The sequence below is a fragment of the Panthera pardus genome, unplaced genomic scaffold (assembly GCF_024362965.1).
Source record: "Panthera pardus isolate Hobbes unplaced genomic scaffold, ASM2436296v1 HiC_scaffold_8, whole genome shotgun sequence".
In the NCBI taxonomy this organism is placed as follows: domain Eukaryota; kingdom Metazoa; phylum Chordata; class Mammalia; order Carnivora; family Felidae; genus Panthera; species Panthera pardus.
In genome coordinates, this window is record NW_026527013.1 from 152394687 (window position 1) to 152418724 (window position 24038).

Here is a 24038-nt window from a genome sequence, read left to right on the forward strand (position 1 = left end):
ATGCCTTACAGTAAGGAGGAGTAGAGGACAAAGACAAAGGGTTTATCTGGATTAATGGATTAGTAAATTAGACACAGTAGAAGCTTCAGGGAGGCATCATAGAAATATTTAACATGGGTGCAGGCTTGATAAGGGCTTAATTAAAACCTGGGGAAGTAAATATTATTTGACAGAGTTCGCAATGGAGGCATAAAGCCATTTCAGAACAGAAGTAAAATTAGGAAATGCAAAAGGCTCTAAGAAATAGAGAGAGAGAAAAAAAAAAAGAAATAGAGAGACTGAAATGAAAATGTGGGTCATCAGTGTTGAAAAGGTCAAAGAGCTTAGAAATCAGAGACAGAAAGGGTCATTAACATGAGTGATTATGGGGCATCAAGGAGAAAGGAGCCCTTTTCCTATTCTCAGTGAGACAGGAGGAACTGAGAAGACATGGTCTTCACTACAAAGCACAAACGGAGAAAATGTTATTGCCAGGGGGAGGTTTCATTCAGGTGAGCTAACAGAAGGAAAAATATTTTAAATATTTAAGAATATAATGGATTTTGTCCAATTGCTTGGTTTTCAACAAAAGAATTCCTATTAGCAAGGTCTATAGACTTCCATGCTGTCATCCAAATCCAAAAGACACTTTGTCCCCATATTATTTGATCACTTTCAACACAGGTGACTACTACCTTTTTCTTTAAACATTTTCAGCTCATGGCTCTATATTACCCTCTTAAGATGCTTTGATAGCTTCTTCTCTGCCAACCTCCAAATGTCATTATGCCCAGTACTCTATCCTTAATATTGTCTTACTGAGCCACATTTTCTTTAAAGGTGATCAGTCTCATGGATTAAATAACACTTTATATACTGAGGACTCCCAAATTAGTCTGCAGCCAACTTCTCTCTGTTTAATTGCCTCCTCAAATATCCACTCAAATCTAATTGACATGTCAAACACAAAATATCCACAACAAAACCCTTGATTGCTAGCCTAACCTCAGGATATGATCACCACCAGCCAGCCAAGGAGCCTAGAAATCATCTTTTATTTCTCTCAATCCCACTTCCAAGCCCACAACAGATGTGTCCCATTTTTAGATGTCGTGAAAAAGAAGAAATCTGAAAAACAATGGCCTTTGTTGGGAAGGGATCACCCCAAAACTGGGTTTGATACTGAGATAATTTGTGAGGTAGAAAACAGATGCTAAACTCCTGGAGGTCCCAGAAAGGGAAAGAAGAGAACCACTGGGCAGGTTATTCAGAACTGAGAAGTAACATGCTGAGTTTTCCCTTACTCTTAGGAGGCATTCCATCCATTAGCTACACTTTTCTTAGATAAAGAATTTCCTCTCACCCTTAATGATGACCTTTGGCTTCTTATCGGAGTAAGAAATTTGGTGTTCTCAACTTTGGCAAGGGTTAGGGTTAGGTCAAAACAGTAAGCCTGAAAGTCCTAATTCTCAGCTTCTTCTACTCCTTATTTATGAGTAATTTTGTTATTAAGAGAGATTTTCATGGGGCGCCTGGGTGGCTCAGTTGGTTAAGTGTCCAACTTCAGCTCAGGTCATGATCTCACAGTTCATGGGTTTGAGCCCTGTATCTGGCTCTCTGCTATCAGCATAGAGCCTGTTTCAGATCCTCTGTCCCCTTCTCTCTCTGCCCCTCCCCCATTCATGCACATGCACCTGCTCTCTCTTTCTCTCAAAAATAAAAACATCTAAAAAAAGAGACAGGCAAAAATCCATGGTTTAAGAACAATAATAATCTGTCAATAAATAAAGGAAAAATGAATACCAGGGTGAGATAATGAGACTAATGGGTCATATTTATAATATATAAGTATAAAAAGAATTAGAATTGAATTTCTTTCCCAGGGCCAGGGTATTCCTGGAATTCCTCAAATTCCATAATTTTAATTCCCAGCTATAAGTAAAATAAGTTATGCTTGTTATTTTTCTGTAGCCTGGAGATGATTTCTATCCTAAAGATGAGAATGGCAAATGGTTATATCACAAGTCAAATCTGTGTGCCACTTGGGAGGTAAGTTCAAATGGGCCTCTTATCTCAAAATACATTTTTAAACTGTGATCTGACTATTTCTATTCAGTTTATGGAGAGATACAGCCTTTGCTTCCAATGGAAAGTAAAAGAACAGGCATTTTGGGGGCCCCTGGGTGGCTCAGTTGGTTAAGTGTCTGACTTTATCTCAGGTCATGATCTCACAGTTTGTGAGTTTTGAGCCCAACATCGGGCGTGGTGCCTGGAGCCTGCTTCAGATTCTGTGTGTGGTCTCTCTCTCTGTCTCTGCCCCTCCCCCACTCATTCTCTGTCTCTCAAACATAAAAACATTGAAAAAAAATTAAAAACCAGGCATTTTAACCATAAGCAAAGATATGTGCACTGAAAAATTCTTGATTTTGTTTTGATGGAAAAGAAGAATGCCATAGAAGGAAGAGAGAAGTGTAGAAGGAAAAAGAAAGTAAAGGAAATAAGTTCTAATGTGACTGTAAATGAAAATGTACACATGAGATAAATTCACAAGTTTTTTAAGTTTCTCAAATTGAATTTATAAAAATCAGTAATATGATGTTTAAAAGAAACAAAGTTAAAATGATACACGAAAAACTGAAAAATAATTCTGGTTCCATTTCTCAGCAAGCTGTTGGCTCCTTCCGCAAGATCATGAGAGTAGGAAAACTAGGGGAAAGTAATTAGAAAATCGGTATGGATTCTTGGCCGGGGGTGGGGGGGGGGCGGGGAATGCCGATATTTTGAACTGGTTTGTTTATGAGGTAATATGGCAGCTTTTACCTAGAGTAGAAGGCAGCCCAACAAACACTAGTAGGATTACATAGCAGAGGACCTTCAAGTTCTTTTTGTTCTCTCTTCTCTCCTGCTATAGCCTTGGGACAAATATTGTCTGCTCCATATGTGCAGAAACTTAAGATTCATGTTCAGGTGTCTTCAGGAATCAAATCAGAGTAGTACTGAAATCCTGCACTTGTGAGAAGCTGAGAAAAAACATAAGTTACTATCTGACCCCTGGTAGTTGTCTCCCTGGCTCTCTCATTCCAAGCCCCAAAGGCTGAGAAATTATACTCTAACCAGTATCTCTTTCCAATAGATTTCCCCCCATAGGTAAGAGCTGAAGATCTGAATTGTGGAGTTGTTCTGAGGAGTGAGGAAGCATTGATTGGGTTTTCTGGTGTCTGGGGCTCTCCACCTAGGAGACCATATACTCTTTCCTGACCTTACTGTAGATGACTAGTTTTAGAGCCTGGTATTCCCCTCCAAGGGACTGCCTAATAGCATAGCCAGTATTCCCAGGAAAAAATGTGTTCATAGCCCCAAATTACAAGGCATTTATTTCACAAAAAAGCAACAGATCTCAATTAGAAATCCCAACATACACAGAGAAAAGGACCAAGAACTTTAAATTAGCCAAATTATATATATATATATATATATATATATATATATATATATATATATATATATGTATATTATATATATATATATATATATATATATATATTGTATATATATATGTATATATATATGTATATGTATATGTATATGTGTATGTATATGTATATGTATATATTCATTCAAGGGGATAGGAAAAGATGTTAGCAATATGAAACAAGAACAAGAATACATTTTTTAAAAAAACAAGCAAAAAAACCCATGATCAGATTGAAATATCAGAATAAGGAAATCCCCAACATGAAGAAGAAAAGGACAAGAAAAATTTTTAAATATGAAAGAAAAGATAAGAGGTATAAAGGATACAATTTGAATTTCCACACAATAAGAGTCTCAGAAAAATAAAGAAAGAAGAAAAAAAAAAGAGGTAATATTTGAAGAAATAAAAAGAGATAAAGGGCATGGATTACCGAAGAGAAAAAGAGAAGATACATTACAGTGAAATTTCAGAATATCAAATATTAAGAGAAAATGTTCAAATGTCCAGACTATCGCAAACAAGCCAATAAAGAAAAAAAAAATTGGAACAAAAAAAAAAAACTGAGGCGAAGACAGGGAAAGAAGAGGGAAAATGAATGGATGGGAAAAAGTAGAAAGCAAAGAGCAAGATGGGAGATTTAAACTCAGTTGTATTAATAATCACAATCTATGTAAATAGTCCAAACAACTCAGTTACAAAGTAGAGGTTGTCAGAATGGATAAAAAGCAAAACTCAGTACATATTATATATAAGAAACCCATTTTATTTATCTTTTGAGACAGAAAGAGAGGGGGCAGTGAGGGAGAGAGGCAGAGGAAGAGAGAGATGATCCTAAGCAGGCACCAGGCTGAGCACAGAATCCAAAGGGGTGCTGGATCCCATGATTGTGAGATCATGACCTGAGTTGAAATCAAGAGTCAGATACCTAACTGACTGAGCCACCCAGGCACCCCTAAGAAACCCATTTTAAATGAAAAGACACAAATAGGTTGGAAATAAAAGGTTAAGAAAAAAAATGAAAAGGGTAGAAAAAGACATACTCAGCTGATGGTAATCAAAAGAAAGCTAGAGTAGTTATTTTAATATCAACAAAGATTACAGAGCAAAAATTATTACCAGGGATAAAGAAGTTAGTTTAATAGGGTGCCTGGGTGGCTCAGTTGGTTAAGCGCCTGACTTCAGCTCACAAAGAAGGTCATGATCTCACGGTTCGTGGGTTTGAACCCTGCGTTGGGCTCTGTGCTAACAGCTCAGAACCTGAAACTTGCTTCAGATTCTGTGTCTCCATCTCTCTCTGCCCCTCCCCCACTCCCTCTGTGTCTCTCTCTCTGTCTCTCTGTCAAAAATAAATAAACATTTAAAAAATTTTGTTTTATAATAATGAAAGGATCAATCCTAAACATCTATGCACCTAATAACAGAACTCCAAAATACATGACGCATAAACTAAGAGAACTGAAAAGAGAAAGAGAATAATCTACAATTATAGTCAAAGATTTCAAAACCTCTCTCTCAATAATTGAGATAGTAAGTACACAGAAAATCTATAGATTAGAGGAGATTTAAATATTATCAACCAGCTTAACCTAATTGACAATTATAAAGTACTTCACCAAAATATAACAAAATGCTATTTTTCAAGTGCACATGGAACATTTAGCAACATAGTCCATTGTCTGAGACATAAAACAAATCTCAATACACTTAATAATATTCTTTATGCAAAGTAGGCTGTCTGATAAAATCGGAATTAAATTTGAAGTCAATAACAAAAATATATCTGAAAACTCATCAAATATTTTGAAACTAAGAAGCATACATGTAAATAATCTGTAGGACAAAAAATAAAATCTGTATCAATATATGTATGTTAGCAATGTTCAAGTGGAAATTAAGTTTTTAGAAATTTAATTATGAAGTATTTAATAATTAAGTGAATATAAAAATATTAAGTATTTAGAGATAAATTTAACAAAATCAGTGCAAGACTTACACAGTAAAAACTACAATGCATTACTGAGCAGCTTTTTTATAAATCATCTCTATACCCAAAGTGGGGCTTGAACTCACAACCTCAAGATCATGAGTCACATGCTCTACCAACTGAGACAGCCAGGCCCACTACTGAGAGAAATGTTTAATATTTTAAATAAGTTGAGAGATATATCATGTTCTTTGATAGAAGGACTGACCATAAGGATGTCTGGGGGGCACAGTTGGCTGAGCATCTGACTTCGGCTCAGGTCATGATCTCACAGTTAGTGAGTTCAAGCCCTGCATCAGGCTCTCTGCTCTCTCTGCTGTCAGCACAGAGCCGGCTTTGGATCTTCTATTCCCCTTTTCTCTGTGGCCCTCCCCGACTCATGCTCTCTCTGAAAAATAAACATTTTTTAAAAAGATAAAAAAAAGATTGACTATATTAAGATGTTAATTTTCCCCAAACTGGTCAATAGATTCAATGCAATCCCAGTCAAAATCCCAAAAGAAATGGAAAAGCTGATTCCAAAATTTATAGGAAATGGCAAATTGCATAATGATAAAAGATTCATTTACCAAGAAGATATACCAGTTTTAAACACATATGTACCATTTAAAATATCTTCAAAATATATAAAGCAAAGGTTGATAAACTATAAGAAGACATTGATAAATTCTTCTAATACGGTGGGAGATTTCTAACATATTCCTTTAAGTTATTGAGAAGCCAGGAAAAACTAGACCTAATTTTATATAAGATATGTGTATGTGTCTGTGTGTGTGTCTATATATACATATACGTATGAGACAGAGACACACACAGAGCAAGAGGAGAAAAAGATATATATATAATAATAGGAGAATATACATTTTCACACACACCAGACATTTATAAAAATGGATCAGGTCCCAAGCCACAAAGCAAACCTCAACAGCTTTCAAGAAATAAGATCATTCTTAATGCACTGGTATACATTGTGAAAATGCAAGGGGGAAGATATGGTGTACAATATTTCCCAAACAATTCCTGTCTGTCTGTCCCACTTTTTTTTTTTTTCTTCACACACGCCTATTACCATACCCAGGGACTTTCATTCTTAAATTTTTTTTTTTAACGTTTTTATTTATTTTTGAGACAGAGAGAGACAGAGCATGAACGGGGGAGGGTCAGAGACAGAGGGAGACACAGAATCTGAAACAGGCTCCAGGCTCTGAGCTGTCAGCACAGAGCCCGACGTGGGGCTCAAACTCACGGACCGCGAGATCATGACCTGAGCCGAAGTCGTACGCTTAACCGACTGAGCCACACAGGCGCCCCGGGACTTTCATTCTTAAAGAATTCATAGTCACCCTCATAGACATCTCGTTTGTTTTGAGGCTTTTTTGTTGACCCATTGGCCTTTATTCAACAGGCTTTGGAAGCTTGCAAAGATGCTGGCTTGGTGAAATCCCTTGGAGTATCCAATTTTAACCGCAGGCAGCTGGAACTCATCTTGAACAAACCAGGACTCAAACATAAGCCAGTCAGCAACCAGGTATAGTTTGACAGGATCGGTGGGAGGTGAGGAATTGGGGTGTGTGTGAGGGGTAGAGGGAGATTCCAATGTTTACTTAACAGCAAGAACCCTGATCTAGGAGTCAGAAATCTTGTGATCACTCTACATATATCTCATCAGAGGACTCTGAGCAAATCTTTTGACTTCTCTCACTATGTGTCTCTTACGAAAAGATTTTAAAGTTCAAATCCAGGCAAAGGTAACCCAAATGATTTTTTGAAGAAAAATAATGAGGGCGAGCTAGATCTGCCAGATATTAATATATACGGAGTATTTAAAATAATGTAAGATTTGTACAGAACCAACATACAAATGAGTAGAAAATAAGAAATAAACAAGCCCCAAGTGTAATAAAAACATAATGTAAAAAAAAAAAAAAAAACCATAATGCAAACTAATGGCTAAGGGATGAATTTGTCAATAAATAGTGTGGGGGGAAGGGCTAGTTCTGTAGAAACAAATCTAGATCTTTGCCTCATGTCATACTCCTAGTATCTCTTTGATCAGCTGTTAAAGAAGAAAGAGGAAGTCATTTGTGAATACTACAAAACATTTTTAGTTTTCTGGAGCTATATATAGAAAATGTAGCCATGAGAAAATTATAAAAGAAACTGACACATTGAACAGTATAAAATGTTAAACTCTAAAATTAGGAAAAAAAGAGCAAACAAAAATGGATAATTACATTTTTAAATGTAATAGAAAAGGGGAATCATATCCCTAATTCCTACCCCTCACCAGCACATCTTCCTGCACCCTCAAAAACAGTATTTTGTTATAAAGCGTGAAATGGGGAGCCTGGGTGGCTCAGGCGGTTGAGTGTCTGACTTCGGCTCAGGTCGTGATCTCACCGTTTGTGAGTTCGAGCCCCACATGGGCTTGCAGCTTTGGATTCTGTCTCAAAAATAAAACATTTAAAAAACAATGAAAAAGAAAAGAGGCACTAGGAACAGTAGGAACCTCTGTTATTTAAAAAATTAGATAACTAAAAGGCTGAAATGACACACACATTTCTTCTTACAAATATATAAAGAAAGATGGCGGTTTTTGACCTCAGAATGAAAAATGAGGAATTTGACAGTGTGTCTCCTCATGACAAAGAGCATGTTGGAAGATCATAGCCTATTCATGTGTTTCATGGTGTCTGAAGGCAGAGTATATCAACCCTATAGAGATAGCACAGATCAAAGTGAAGTTCTACTGGCCGGCCAGCCATTACCCTGTGCATTGAGCAGGATCCCCTCTACTCCAGAGACACAAAAAAGAGCAGCTTTCAGTTCAAGATCACGATGAGCATACTGTGGGCCTCATACAGAGCGGACACATTTTATCTATGAGGGACACATACCTGGAGACCTTGCATAAGTCAAAATTCACCTATTTAAAAATTAACTTTCCCATTAGAAGAAATTTAAAGTATAATTTGCAGATTTGTCTATTTTTCCGTGGACTTTATGAACAAAGTCACGTAGAATATGACCTTGCTCTCTACTAATTCTCAGAATCTGAGCATTCCAAACTTCCCTAGTACTGTCCAAGATGTCTGTGTTGACACAAAGACATGTGTCTCCCAGGTTCCATCCCTGGCTTAGTCTCTCTGAAAGTCTTCCTGGTGGGCAATTTGTTATGCAGTGTTTTCCTAGCCTAATTCAAAGGAGACCTTTGAATTAGACCTTAGCTCAGGTCTTTTAATTTTTATACACCCAATTCTAACAAATGAAGGAGGGGGAGGGGGAGAAAGGAAAGATCTCCAAATTCTTCATTTTTTTCCTAACCCTACTCACTATGCCTAAATCACAGACGTCTGACTTAGGAAGCAATAAATATTTTTTGAGTGACTTAATTAATGAAAGGAAAATTCAACATAGTTTTTTTACAGAAAGACAGAGGATGAGGTTAACATCTTCCTTCACAGCTTCTGTCCAGCTTAACTTCACCTTGTGAGATTTTGCTATCTCAGGTCCCACGCTACCAAATAGTGTTGAAAAAAAAGCCCCAGACATGTCAAGACACTGAGAAGTGACATCAGTTTTACATAGTCAACAAGAAAAAGTAAAGACCACATCTCCAGTGGCCCATCCACAAAGGGCCATAACCAGTCCCTGGCAAAGAAGGAAGCAAGTGTGCTTAGTCATCCTTCTCCTTAGAAATGACGAAGTTCCAGGGCAACACTGGCATCAAGGCCCTGTGACATCAGACACCGTCACTGCCCTTCACCGTAAACTCGGCCTCCGGTGCCAGCAGACCCAACAAGGATCATCTGCTGGCCTCAAATGACCCCACCAAGCTGCAGCGCTGATGGAGCCCTTCTGTAAAGTCTGCAGCACCAGTAATTCTAAGATTCTGGCTTGGTCCTGTCTGTCTGTATAGGTACCATTTCCATTCATTCAACAGCCATCGAGCACTGGCCTTATGCCACGCACTTTGCTAGGTTCCAGGCATGCATAAGTGACCAAAGACAGATACAGCCCTTCCTCTCGGGGCACTAGCTCTCTAGTGTGGAACAGACATCAAACAATCACAAAAGTTATTGATAGTTAGAAACTGAGATAAGTGCTCTGAAAAAAAAAGGAATATGGTTCTCTGTGTTCGTATGCACATGGATCTTAATAGCTTATCCACTCCCACCCCCACATTTCCCTCACTGGGTGTCCCGTTAGTGATATGCCCCAGGATTTTTACCTAAGAACTATCTATGCAGGGGTGCTTGGGTGGCTCAATCAGTTAAGCATCCGACTTCAGCTCAAGTCATGATCTCGTGGTTCGTGTGTTCGAGCCCCACGTCGGGCTCTGTGCTGACAGCTTAGAGCCTGGAGCCTGCTTCGGATTCCCTCTCTCTGCCCCTCACCCACTTGCACTCTGTCTCTGTCTCTGTCTCTCTGTCTCTCTCTCTCAAAAATAAACATTGAAAATTTTTAAAAGAAGAACTGTCTATGCAAACATTTATATTAAATTAGGTTATGTTATGTTATTTGAGTGTATATATTAACTCTCAAGTTTTTGTTGAGTAGATGTTTCTCGGATGTTACTTAGTGCAACTCTGTATCATCCCAAATTGCCGTTCACAGGTTCAGTTCAGTCATAGACTCAATATGCACATACCTATTTGTTCTGTTTCTAACTCTAATTGCCTTATTATGTATATCTTTTGCCACAAACCATATGAAATCCTTTTTCAAAGAGTAGGTTATAAAACCATTCGATGTATATATAAACATACACACACATATTTACATACACGTATTCACATACCTGCTTCTACATTAATAGGCCAGAGACAGGCCACAGCACTGCAATCTGATTAGAAAGGAGTCCTTGTGGGGAGACCAAACTGCTGTGTTTGGAGTGAGCCGGTAGGCATGAAATGAAGGAATTCATACTTAGTTTCTAAGCAGTGAGTGACATGATGAAGTACGTATTTTGGGGAGACTGGCCTACCAATAACAGATGCAACTGGAAATGAAAAAGCAGCGAGTGATGTTGGAAGGAAACACTAAGAAGTGTGATTCCTGCCTTATTTTAGTTTCTGTGTTACTTTTTAGAATTGTTTAAGAAATGTTCCAAAGGAGAGAAAACCCACAAGTGTTTCTTGGGGTAAGGGAACAAGATAATGCCAGGGGAAAAAAAAAAAAAGTATATCAAATGAGAATGGGAATAAGACCCACCACTAAGAGGCCCAGTTTTATCTTTGCAAATTCATAGGTAGCGAGCGGGTCCTTGTGCCTTCTAGAACTCAAACCAGACAGTGAAAATAATAATTAAATACTACAACTATTTTAATTCAGGCTTGGTTGATTTTAATTTAAAAAGGAAAGAAAAGCACAGGCCCAAAGTTACCAGAGGGGTTAAAAGAAACTTTGCGAAGGACTTTGTGACACAAACATTTTCAGTGCGGGACTCTTGCCAACGAGACAGTGAAGACGGATGTAGGCCTGCACTGGGTGGTGTAAGGAACTCTCGGCCAAGAGGACAAAATACATCTTCAAATTTCATTTTATGCATGCTCTACCTCTTGTGAAAATGTTCTTAGATGCTCGATAGCTACAGAGAAAAGGCTTCGGCAACACGTCACTGCTCCGTATCGAGACTCTAATCTGAACCTTGAGACTGTATTGTTGTCCTAGAAAATTGTATTTGCTGGAATGGTCACTATAAATAATTAAGTCTGTTCCGTTAAAGCTTTACACTATGATAGCGACATGAAATTGAATTCGCTCCCCGTTTATTTTAGAGTTAATCCACAGGTGGTGACCCCACTAACCACGTTGTAAGTAATCTCACCATAACGTAAACTTCCTTGTTAAGAACAATATTCAGCATTTGCCTCGTTATCCATGATGCTTTTAGATGGGTTTTATTGAAGAACTTTTTAAAACTGTGTAAAACTGGATTCACTACAAGGCTTTGATTTTGTGCTCTGCCCTCCACTGCAACCATGTAGGTTGAGTGCCATCCGTATTTTACCCAGCCCAAACTCTTGAAATTTTGCCAACAACATGACATCGTCATTATCGCATATAGCCCTTTGGGGACCTCAAGGAATCCAAGCTGGTAAGTAAGGCTCTATGTCTGCTCAGGAGTGTTTCTTTTGGTGTAGAATGTGAGACTAATGTGAGTTACTTGAATGACATGACTATTTGGCTCTGTGATGTTAAGAAAGTAACTTAACCCTCTTTGAGCCATTCTCTGTGTGTACAAATTGCAGCTAATAACCTCCCTCACAAAGGTGGGGTAAGAATTGATTCTACTGTATGTGTAAAATTGCCTAGCAGTGCCTGAAACATAGGAAATGCTCCATAAATGTTAGTTTAGGTATTATTTGACAAAGATTCTCCATGACCAGATCCTGAAATTTTTGATTTTTTTCTTTTTTTAAAATGTTTATTTTTGACACAGAGAGAGAACACGGTGCCAGAGCACACAAGCAGAGGAGGGGCCAAATCTGAAGCAGGCTCCAGGCTCCCAGCTCTCAGAACAGAGCCTGATGCAGGGCTCGAACTCACAAACCATACGATCATGACCTGAGCCAAAGTCAGACGCTTGCCAGACTGAGCCACCCAGGCGCCGCAGAGAATTGTTTGAGCTCTGTGTTCAGTGGCAGCACTTGTGCTGTGTGTGATGTGTTCAACACACTTAAGTAGAAATTTTTCTACTCGAAGATGACTCCGAGAGTTGTGCCTCTGTTTGCTCCAACAGAGCCTTCCCCTGTGTAGCTGCTTCTAACCCAGTTATCTCCGTAAGACCCACCCAAGAAGCACTATTTACCCTCTGAAAGACACAGCTCTATAAATTTACCTCTTTGTCTTTTCCTGATAAAAGCAATGCTTCGGGGTGCCTGGGTGGCTCAGTGATTAAGTCTCCAACTCTTGACTTTGGCTCAGGTCATGATCTCACAGTTTGTGAGCTTGTGCTCTGCCTCAGGCTCCACACTGGTGGTATGGAGCCTGCTTGCTATTCTCTCTCTCTCTCTCTCTCTCTCTCTCTCTCTCTTTCTCCCTCTGCCCCTCGCCCTGCTCACACTCTCTCTCCCAAAATAAATTTTAAAAATTAAAAAAAAAGAGCAACTCTTCACTGAGTGCTCTGCACTCCAAGAAATTGGTTACAGGTGACCCGAAGTGTCCTGGTAGGTGAACAGGTGGATAGGGAGACAGAGGAGGAGGGTGATGGACTAACCATCTGTTGTGATGACTCGAGCTAAATATGATGCATGTTTTGATTTTTTTCAAGGGTGAATGTATCATCCCCACCTTTGTTAAAGGATGAACTTCTAAACTCACTGGGGAAAAAATACAAGAAGACAGCAGCTCAAGTTGTTTTGCGTTTCAACATCCAGAGAGGAGTGGTTGTTATTCCTAAAAGCTTTAACCCTGAAAGGATCAAAGAAAACTTTCAAGTAAGAGAACTGCTTCAGTACATGCAGAACCTAGAAGGCATTTTTGTTTTGGAGTTTGGGTTTTTTTTGTTTTGCTTTTTTTGTTTTGCTTTGTTTTAGAGAACTTTCTGTTAATTTAATTAATTGTAATGCCTTCACATTTTCTTTTATACCTGCTCCCCAATCCACACTCTCTAGGTCTGAATTTAACTGTAGCTGAGTTTGAGAGAGTCCCTAGTACTTCGAGGGTTTCCATGCTGCTTGTACATTACCTAGCTCCCTTACTCTTTTGTTTCCTTACCTATTGACTCTTACCTACTCACTTCTCCACCAGCACAGGATCAATAGAAGGTATAGAACTTGAAATTCCTAATAGTAAACTTTCCACCTTCTTAATAGCTCTGGTAGAAGTGAGGAACAAACTTGGAAATCATTGAAGAAGATCATTAGACTTCATGAATGTCACTTGCCTTTATTTCCTCTGTAAATACTCCATGATCAACACGGTGACTTACAGGCGAGAAAAGAGGCCACTAGACAAATGAGTGATTAGATTACCTTGCCTACTACTCAAGACTAAACTGCTAGGTAAATACAGCCATAGAAAAGTACCATGCAAAAGTAATTACTCATTAGTTAATAACTTAAGAAAGTGAGCTGCTTTTGTCTTGTTCATAATTAAAGAGGAAAATGAGATAGTATTTATCCCCTCAGATAGGAAAATAATCAGAATATCGAATATGTGGGAAAACATATTGCATATACTTGCATATACTCCTGTTAGAAACATTAATTGGCTTAAGATCTGGAGAAGCAGGATGTCACTTATCCATAGCCATCAAAATTCAAACCCACATATCCATTTGGCCCAACAATCTCGATCCTATATTTACACATACATGCATACAAACATGGATGTTTACTATTGCATGATTTATCATTTTTAAAACCTGGAGACAATCTCCAGTAGAATCTTACAAAACAAATTATAATATATTTGTATAATGAAATATATCGCCATTTTTAAATAATAGAGTGGAAATATAAATACTTCCATGGGAAGATATTCATGATATTAGACAATTTATCTTCAGAGATCTTTTGCTACCCCATGACAGAATGCAACTCAAACTTACCAAAGAAAGAGAGACATGATTTATTGGGTCACAGAACTGTAAATTCCATGGATACATCAGACATGACTGGGCACAGGTATGCAAATGATTTATAAAAGGACTGAGTTCTCTCCGTTCCTCTGTACTCCCCCCACCCCTTACCTTCTCTGTCTCCACGTGGCAGCACAAACAGTCCCTGACATCTCCCGGCTAATCTATTACTCATATTCAGTGAACATGATCATAGGTAAAGGCTTCTGTGAGGGTCTCTATCCCTGATTGTCCCTTTGTGGGCCATGAGCCTCTGCCATATTAATCACTGTATCCAGTGAATAAGACACTTTGATTGCCCCCTTGGACTACATCCTGTACTGGAAATGGGTTCATGTGACAAACAGCCCTACGAGATGACAGAAGAGAAGTTCATAAAAGGAAAAAGGGGATTCTGTTACTAGCAAGAAGGGCAAAGAATGATAAACAGTTATACTACTACTCACAGTATTTTAGCACTTACCAAAGTACTTCTTACTAAAAGAGGTTGACACTGTTTTCAGCCATCTTAAAACAATAGGATATCTGCATGGCTAATGTATTGGTTTATCAAAAATTCAAACAAGTTTTAATGCACCTGAAACAAATGTTTTCATGGATTCAAAATTTTACTGTTCAGAGATTGAGAGTAGTTACTAGTAGTCTGTGCAATGGAAGGTTAAAACCTTTGGAGTTTATATCATTTTGTGAATTACTATTTTGTACTGAAAGAACTGTCATTCTCCTTAAAATTTTTATTGCAACTAATTCTGCTATATCCCATATATTTCCATAGCCCAGATAATAAGGGATTGGAGTTCAGAGGTTCACATACCACAAGAAAACATGAAAGAGATACAAATTTACAAAGAAAATGACAGCTGAATTCACAGCCAATTTCCACTCTACAGGGCTTAGACTTGCCCTACCACCACAAATTTTGCTGGGTGTTAAAACCATTATTTGACAAAATAGAAAATTATTCCCTTCTAAACTGAAAATTATGAAAGTAATTTTAGTTATTTTGCATTCAATAAAATTTACATTATAATTGCATATGTGTACTAAATGTTAGAAGAAACTGAGGGAAAATAAGCTTTAAAAAATATTGTATAAGAATAGGAAATATCCACAAAACATAAAGGGTAAAGGGAAACTTAAATATATTTACAATAAAAGAAGAAAAAGTCATAGAAATAAAAAATTGTGTAATAAAAATTAAGTAAAACCATAAACTTAAAAACTATATAAAATTAAGGGTGACAATGAAGAAAATAAAAAAGCAGGATATTTTTAACATTGAAACAACAAAAAATCAAATTATACCACCCACTATCCAGCCTGTTACCATCATCCACTGATCCCCATTCCTTGAAGGTTTTATCTCTTCATTCACTTTCCTTCTCTCCAACACTCCTTGCATCACAATTCTTCATGAATTCAACATACATAGGGATGGTCCTTCCAATAACCCTGCCTTATAGTTCTTTAATCTCCTCTCCCACAATGATCTTGCCCCATATATTTCAGCAACCAATTCCCACTGTTACTCCCTGGAAACTGCAGTTACACTAACACCTAATAGCTCCTCCATACCCCCCAAACATCCCCCTCTCTCTCCTGCATTATCTCTCTACTGCATAACTCCCATCAATATACAAACATGCTGTGACCTCAATCTTAAAAGGTAAAATCCAATCTAGACTCACTTTCCTCTCCACATATTATCCTTTTCTTTCTTCCTGTTTACAGCAAACCCCTTAAAAGAGAATTCTATTATCACAGCCTCCAAGTCCCTTTCCCCCAGTCTCCCTTAAACACATTGAAACCAAGCTTTCACCTGACCATTCCATTGAAACAGCTTGTCAAGGTCACCAGTGACCTCCTCATTGCCAGATCCAACAATCATTTTTCTGTCCTTGTCCTAGTAGATCTTTCAACATTTATACTTACAATTAACAGTTTCTTCTTCTTGAAACCTATGCCATCAGAGAAGCAGATGGAGGTGGTAGGAATATCAGGCACTCAGTTTTATAATATGAGATCCTGAAAAAGTGAATAACAGGATAATTTGTGCCATGAAAAACATGCAAATCAATCCACATAAACTAAAGAAAAACATTGCATTGAAATAATGGAGGGAGGAGGAATTTGGAAGTTTACCTTAAAATTAAAACTGAAAATCATGAAAGTAATTTTAGTTATTTTATATTCAACAAAATTTACATTACAACTGCATATGTGTACTAAATGTTAGAACAAACTGAGTGAATCAGGATCGATTTTTTAAAATATGCTTGACAAAATTACATGATAACAGAATGTGACATTCTTCACATTCTTCACAAAGATTTTTGCTAAGTGATCATAAAGAGAATAATTCTGGTAAAATTTCACAGAGCTTCATATGAAGATCATTAATCCTTTGGCTTTTTCTTTCAGATCATTCTTTTGACTTATCTACCAACGTAGTTTTTAACTGCATTAAATTCCTATTTGAAAGACTTTGCCTGTGTTAGAGCAAACCTCCAAGATCGCTTTCAATGACTTCATGAAATCCTGCATCTTTGGCAAGATTTGTGACTTCGCTTTACGTTACATATTCACTGGAGTCAGAAAATGACTCACCAACACTTAAAAAGTGGGCCTAATGTTAAGCAAAAAGGAAGTTTGAGTAAGGATTTATTTTATAAGTGATTGGTCCAGTCATGACCGTTTCTATGTTATGCAAAGTTGTGATTCCTTACACAATCTCATAAACTCAATACTTGGATGATAAATAATCAAAGAAAAGCATTCCCTGAAAAGAGCACTGGGAAGTAATCCATCGGGGAAATGATTAGGTAAATCAGGTTATATCTATAACGAACGCAGTAGTTACAATCTATGTACAAAGTCAATCTATGTATTTTGACAGAATAGATAACCAAGACATATTATATGAATGAAAGAAAGTTGCATTAGTCTGCAAAAACATATGATACAATTGCATTTTGCTCTTAGTGTGTTGAATGTTTGGAAGAAATGTCTGGGATGAAGAATAGGACTGGGGTGGTAGGTAAGAAGGAGACCTTCCATTTATTTCATACATGTTCATATGCTTCTTTGGTGTTTTAATTTTTACAAAAAAGCATATATTTATGTATTATATAATTAAAACTTATAAATGTAAATTACTAAAAGTTAAGGGATAGCGAGATAAAACAATAAGTAGAAGATAATTATAATCAAAACAAATGTTAAAAATGTAAATAAGCTAAAGTTAAATATTGAAATGTAAATAAAGAACAATTATAAAACCAGAGCATAAAGTGTGCAAGCTAAAATAAAACAATGAAAATGTAATATATTTAAAAGGTAGAGGATGACATTTAAAAATGATGAGAGAAATGATTGAGTCTAAAACAAAGCAAATTAAAATTTCTTAAATGTTTACTTATTTTTGAGAGAGAGAGAGAGAGAGACAGAGCATGAGCAGAGGAGGGGCAGAGAGAGAGAGGGAGACGATGAATCCGAAGCAGATTCCAGGTTCTGAGCTGTCAGCGTAGAGCTGGATGCTGGGCTCGAACCCACCAACCGTGAGATCATGACCTGAGCCGAAGTCTGACACTCAACTAACTGAGCCACCCAGGCACCCCAAAACAAATCAAATTAAAAGTTCAGGTGAGCAACCCGGAGGGGGAAGAGATGCGCCCAGCACCCTGGAGTTTATCGGACGGACTCTAGGCCTGAGGTACAGAAACCCATCCGTGAAGAGGAACACTTCCTGAAGGAAAATGAGATTATTTTGCAGCTGTCAGCAAGTGCTGTTGGGAGACTTACTCCTAAAACTCTGAAGCATGGTCTTTAAGAATGGCAGCATGGGCTAACTAATTCGGATGTAAATTTTAAAAAATTAAAAAAAAAAAAAAAAGAATGGCAGCATGGGGGCGCCTGGGGGACTCAGTTGGTCAAGTGTCTGACTCTTGGTTGATCTCATGGTCTGTGAGTTAGAGCCTTAAGTCAGGCTCTGTGCTGACAGTGAGGGAGCCTGCTTAGATTTCTGTCTCCCTCGCTCTTGGCCCCTCCCCCGCTTATGCCCACATATGCTCTCTCTCCAAAAAATAAATAAACTTATTTTATTTTTTAATTAAAAGTTAAAAAGTACATAAGCAAATTTAGAGACTAGGGAATATTTTTAAAAACACAGCACAGAGGCCATAGTCCAGAATAGGAAGTTCAGCATAATATCCAGAAACAATAAAAAATTCTTCACTCATGGAATTTTAAGAGGTGTCCTAAACACGTGTTGTTGCAGAGCATTTGGAATGTCCCTCACGATGGCTCCATCAGGGGTATTTCTAAGACAAAGAATAGAATCCCATGTTGGGTGTGGCCCCCCAGCACCAGCCCAACTTCTTCCTCATTTGCAGACAGTCATAAATTTCTGTCTGACATAAAAGTCTTTTGGGGTGCCTGGGGGGCTCAGTTGGTTAAGTGTTCCACTCTTGATTTCGGCTCAGGTCATGATCTCACAGTTCATGAGATTGAGTCCCTTACTGGGCTCTGTGCTGACGTCACAGAGCCTGCTTGGGATTTTCTCTCTCTGCCCTCCCCTGCTCTCAAAAAAAAAAAAAAAAAACCAAAAACAACAACAAAAAACCACGCACACACACACAAAAGAAAAAAAAAAGCCTTAAAAAAAATCTTTTATGTGTTTGTCACTAAATAACAGAGTTTCAACAGAAGTGAAGAACTGAAACACCTGACAGAAGTGAAAGAAACAAATTAAAAATCTTTGTATCGGTTTCTAAATTTACATTCTAGTTAGTTACCATACAGTGTAATATTGGTTTCAGAAGTAGGATTTAGGGATTCCTCACTTACATACAACACCCAGTGTGTATCCCAAGTGCCCTCCTTAATCCCTATCACTCATCTAGCCCATCCCCCCCACACCTCCGTCGATCAACCCTCAGTTTGTTCTCTATAGTTAAGAGTCTGTTTCCTGATTTTCTTCCCCGCCGGCCCCCAGGTTCATCTGTTTTGCTGTTTTCTTTCTTAAATTTCACATGTGAGTGACATAATATGGTATATGTCTTTCTCTGACTGACTTATTTCACTTACCATAATACCCTATAGCTCCATCCATGTCATTGCAAATGGCAAGATTTCATTCTTTTTGATGGCTGAGTAATATTCCATTATACATATCTCACATTTTCTTTTTTCATTCATCAGTTGACAGACGTTTAGGCTCTTTCCATAATTTGGCTGTTGTTTTTGTTTTTTTAGTTTTTTTTTGTTTTTTGGAGGTTTTTTGGCTGTTTATTAATAACACTGCTATAAACATCAAGGTGCGTGTGCCCCTTTAAATCAGTATGTTTTTATCCTTTGTATAAATACCCAGTACTGCAATTTCTGGGTCATAAGATAGTTCTATTTTTAACTTTTTGAGGAACCTCCATACTGTTTTCCGGAATGGCTGCACCAGTTTGCACTCCCCCCGACAGTGCAAGAGGGTTCCCCTTTCTTCTCATTCTCACCAACATCTGTTGTTTCCCACGTTGTTAATTTTAGTCATTCTGACAGGTGTGAGGAAATAGCTCACTGTGGTTTTGATTTGCATTTCCCTGGTGATGAGTGATGTTGAGCATCTTTTCATGTACCCGTTAGCCATCTGTATGTCTTCTTTGGAAAAAATGTCAGATCGTGTCTTCTGCCCATTTCTTAAGTGGATAACTAGTTTTTTGGGGGTGTTGAGTTCAATAAGTTCTTTACTGATTGTGGATACTAACTGTTGATCAGATAGGTCGTTTGCAAATATCTTCTCCCATTCTGTCAGCTGCCTTTTAGTTTTGTTGATTGTTTCCTTTGCTGTGCAGAAGCTTTTTATTGTGATGAGGCCCCTATAGTTTACTTTTGCTTTTGTTTCCCTTGCCTCTAGAGACATGTCTAGTAAGAAGTTACTACAGCCAGTGTCAATGGGTTTACGCCTGTGTTCTCCTTCAGGATTTTGATGGTTTCCTGTCTCACATGTAGGTCTTTCATCCATTCTGAATTTACTTTGTGTGCGATGTCAAGTGGTCCAGTTTTCCCAATACTGTTTGTCGAAAAGACTGTCTTTTTTCTATTGGATATTATTTTCTATTTTGTCAGATTAGTTGCCCTATAGTGTGGGTCCTTTCTGGGTTTTCTATTCTATTCCATTGACCTATATGTCTGCTTTTATGACAGTACTATACTGTCTTGATCACTACAGCTTTGTAATATAGCTTTTTTTTTTTTTTAAGTTTTTTATTTTGAGAGAGAGAGAGCGCGGGAGGGTCAGAGAGAGAGAAGATCCCAAGCAGGCTCCACGCTGTCAGCTCAGAGCCTGACACAGGGCTTGAACCCATGAACTGCAAGATCATGATCTGAGCTGAAACCAAGAGTCAGAAGCTTAACTGGCTGAGTCACCCAGGCGCCCCTGTAATGTAGCTCTTAAAGTCTGGAATTGTGATGACTCCAGCTCTGCTTTTCTTTTTCAAAATTGCTTTGTCTATTTCAGGGTCTTTTGTGGTTCCATACAAATTTTAGGAATGTTTGTTCTAGTTCTATGAAAAAATGCCGATGGTATTTTGGTGGGAATTGCATTGAATGTGTAGATTGCTTTGGGTGATATAGGGATTTTAACAATATTTATTCTTTTAATCCATTGGCATGGAATGTTTTTCCATTTCTTTGTGTCTTCATCCATTTCTTTCATCAGTGTTTTATAGTGTTCAGAGTACAGATCTTTTACCTCTTTGGGTAGGTTTATTCCTAGGTATCTTATGGTTTGGGGTGCACTTATAAATGGGATTGGTTCCTTGATTTCTTTTTGTGCTGCTCTGTTGTTGGTATTTAGAGATGCAACAGGTTTCTGTACATTGATTTTGAATCCTGTGACTTTACTAAATTCACATATCGATGCTAGCAGTTTTGGGGAAGAATTTTTTGGTTTTCTATATAGAGTATCATGTCATCTGTAAAGAGTCAAAGTTTGACTCTTTCCCTGCTAATTTGGATGATTTCTGTTTCTTTTCATTGTCTTATTGCTGAGGCTAGGACTCCCAGTACTATGTCAAATAACAGTGGTGAGAGTGGACACCCTTGTCTGACTATAGGGGAAAAGCTCTCAATTTTTCCCCTTTGAGGATGATAGTAGCTGTGGTTTTTTGTATATGGCTTTTATGATGTTGAGCTATGTTCCCTCTAAGCCTACTTTGTTGAGGGTTTTTATCATGAATGGATGTTGTACTTTGTCAAATGCTTTTTCTGCGTCTATTGAGAGGATCATGTGATTCATACCCTTTCTTTTATTAATGTGGTGTATCACATTGATTGATTTGCAACCACCCTTGCAGCCCAGGAATAAATCCCACTTGATCATGGTGAATAATTCTTTTAAAGATGTTCATAAATTTTTGAAGAGCTCCCATGGCTGGCCCCACTCCCTGATCCCAGGCTTGACCCATTTTCTATCTTCAAAAATATCTTTTATTTCTGTTATTTCAGATCTTTGACTTTTCTCTCACTGAAGAAGAAATGAAGGCCATCGAGGCCTTGAATAAAAATGTCCGCTTCGTGGAGATGCTCATGTGAGTTCAGGGAGACCACCCATCAAGTACTGCCCAGTGATTTTAGATTGTTCTGGGTCTATAGAAATCACAAGGGTAAAGGCCAGTGGGCAGCATGTTCTGAATATTAAACAGGTCTGGGTAAATTACATTCGCTCTAGGAACTTCCTACAAATCTATGGTTTTACTTATAAGATTTCTGGCATTTATGACATCCCATGACTTAGGTTAAGGCATAGCAGGCTAAATATCTTGAAGAGAATTAAGTCATCAAGTGTATATATGTTAAGACAACAGCAACACAAATATTCAAACCTATTTATTTTTTCCTAAATATCAAGTGATACATAACGTAGAGCAAACTTATCGACAAAAAAGAAAGAGACAGAATAGTATAGTAGAAAGAATACCATGTAAGAAACTAAAAACCTAGAGTTTTAGCTAAATGGCTGCCTATGAGATTTGGAGCTTCTAAGTCCACCTATTAGCTGATTCCCACAAGCAAAATCCTTACACTCCTTCAAAATGTTGCTAAATTCAGCTAGTCAACTGAAGTAGCCCTTTATTTTCTAAATAGTATAGGGCCTTTAAAATAACAAAACAATATAGTTCATACATATATAGTGTATGTATATACATATATATATATATACACACATATATATACACACATATGTTTATATATACACATTTTTTTCCTTTATTCATTAGTATTCCTCAATAGTAATCTGTAATCTAAGTGAGCATTTAGAAAATGCTCATTAAGATAGTTCATATAGTTTGAACACTTATCTTATTGGTCCTACTATTTTTTGTGAGTCAGAAAGTACACTAACTATGCTAATATCACTTTTAATCAATTTCTGAATTAATACAACAGCCTCCTAATGTGAATTTTCCAGGGTAAAACATTATTCAACATCAAAAGGTACCACCTAGCCTTGGGAATAAAATAGTAAACACAAACATAGACCTAACAAATACTTATGGGTTAATTAATAGCTGTTGAAGATAAACTATTTGTATTGAATAAATATCATTAAATTAAGAAAAGACAGTAAGAGATAGTCAATCCATTGTACTGATTTTTTTTTTACAGTTGGTGACATTATTTAGTTTGACATTTGACATATTTAATATCTAATTCCAGCTACACTGGGAAAATAACTCATCAGGAAATAACTAGAAAAATCAGCAAAGAGAAACAAACGTTAGGTTTCACTGATCATAAAAATGTACAATTTAGGGATGCTAGGCCATGATTCTTCTGTTTTTCATCCAGTTGGTCTTTGATTTGACATTGACATTAATATTTTAATTTAAAGCTCACAGTACTTGGGGCACCTAGGTGGCTTAGTCAGTTAAGTATCTGACTTTTGACCTCAGCTCAGGTCTTGTTCTCACAGTCATGATTTCGAGCCCCATGTTGGGATCCATGCTAGGCATGAAGCCTACTTAAAAAAGGGTAAAATAAAAAAATGAAGCTCATAATACTTGCAGAGAAACAGAGAATTGAATCTTAGACATGGTCATGGCAGGCATATACACATGCCAGTCTTTTTTTACTGACTGTTCTGTCATTGTTATTTAAGAGATACATTCATTATCATAGAAATTTACTTCACTGATCACTTTACTAGATCTCAGACTTTTGATTCTCAGGAGGTCTAGTGAGAAGGGCAGGTAAAACCTCTGAGAAGAGAGTGACACTGATGGGTAATAAAATTTTGAGGAGAAATGTTTATGTAGATCACTGGAATAGAAGGCAGCCTGTGTCAGAACAGCAGAGGGGAGGAAAGAGTTGAGAAGGGGCACAAGAACCCATGGGCAGGCGCGCGCGCACGCACACACACACACACACACACACACACACACACACACACACACCCAACCCAGAATGCTATCCTGGGCTTCAGTAAAAGATGATGGCTCAAGGGAAAATAAGAGACTGGGTGAGAACAGAGAAGGAATGAATTAAAGAGAGAGGGAGGGGTCTGTGAAACTGTCAAGGGATGCTAGTAACACACAGCTGTGCAACGTTTACAGTGAACTTTTTCTTTGGGGAATTGTTTTGACAGGTGGTGTGATCATCCCGAATACCCATTTCATGAGGAATACTGACTTCAGAGTGCCCTTGAATGGATTTTTCCTTCCCATGCACGCCAGAACCTTAGATGTAGAAATGAAAAGGTTTTACTATCCTTAAGTGATGTGTTGATGTTAACACTCTCAAGTTTTGTGCAGGATAAATAACTTTGACTTAGGTATGTAAAGAAAAAGATGTTTAAATATGTTGAGATAATTGTTTGGAAACCATAAGCTAATATTTTATTAGATCAAGGTCTTCTGGGTTCCTGACAGAAAGACATTAGGCTTTAGGAGAGATTTCAGAGGCAATATATGATAAGAAACCCATGAATCTGATTACTGCCATTAAGTCTGAACTCCTTACTT

The 24038-nt window shown here is 37.6% G+C and overlaps 1 protein-coding gene across 1 annotated transcript in view; it reads left to right on the top strand.

Moving 5' to 3' along the window:
• Positions 1 to 23790, top strand: part of AKR1D1 (aldo-keto reductase family 1 member D1) — a 42068-nt gene extending 18278 nt beyond the window's left edge. Inside the window, exons 4-9 of the mRNA XM_019452884.2 lie at positions 1951 to 2028; positions 6844 to 6966; positions 11429 to 11538; positions 12715 to 12880; positions 21523 to 21605; positions 23663 to 23790. Of these exons, the coding sequence (XP_019308429.1) occupies positions 1951 to 2028; positions 6844 to 6966; positions 11429 to 11538; positions 12715 to 12880; positions 21523 to 21605; positions 23663 to 23705 (603 nt within the window). The 3' untranslated portion in view covers positions 23706 to 23790. The remainder of the gene's footprint in view (positions 1 to 1950; positions 2029 to 6843; positions 6967 to 11428; positions 11539 to 12714; positions 12881 to 21522; positions 21606 to 23662) is intronic.
• The last annotated feature ends 248 nt before the right edge of the window (positions 23791 to 24038 follow it).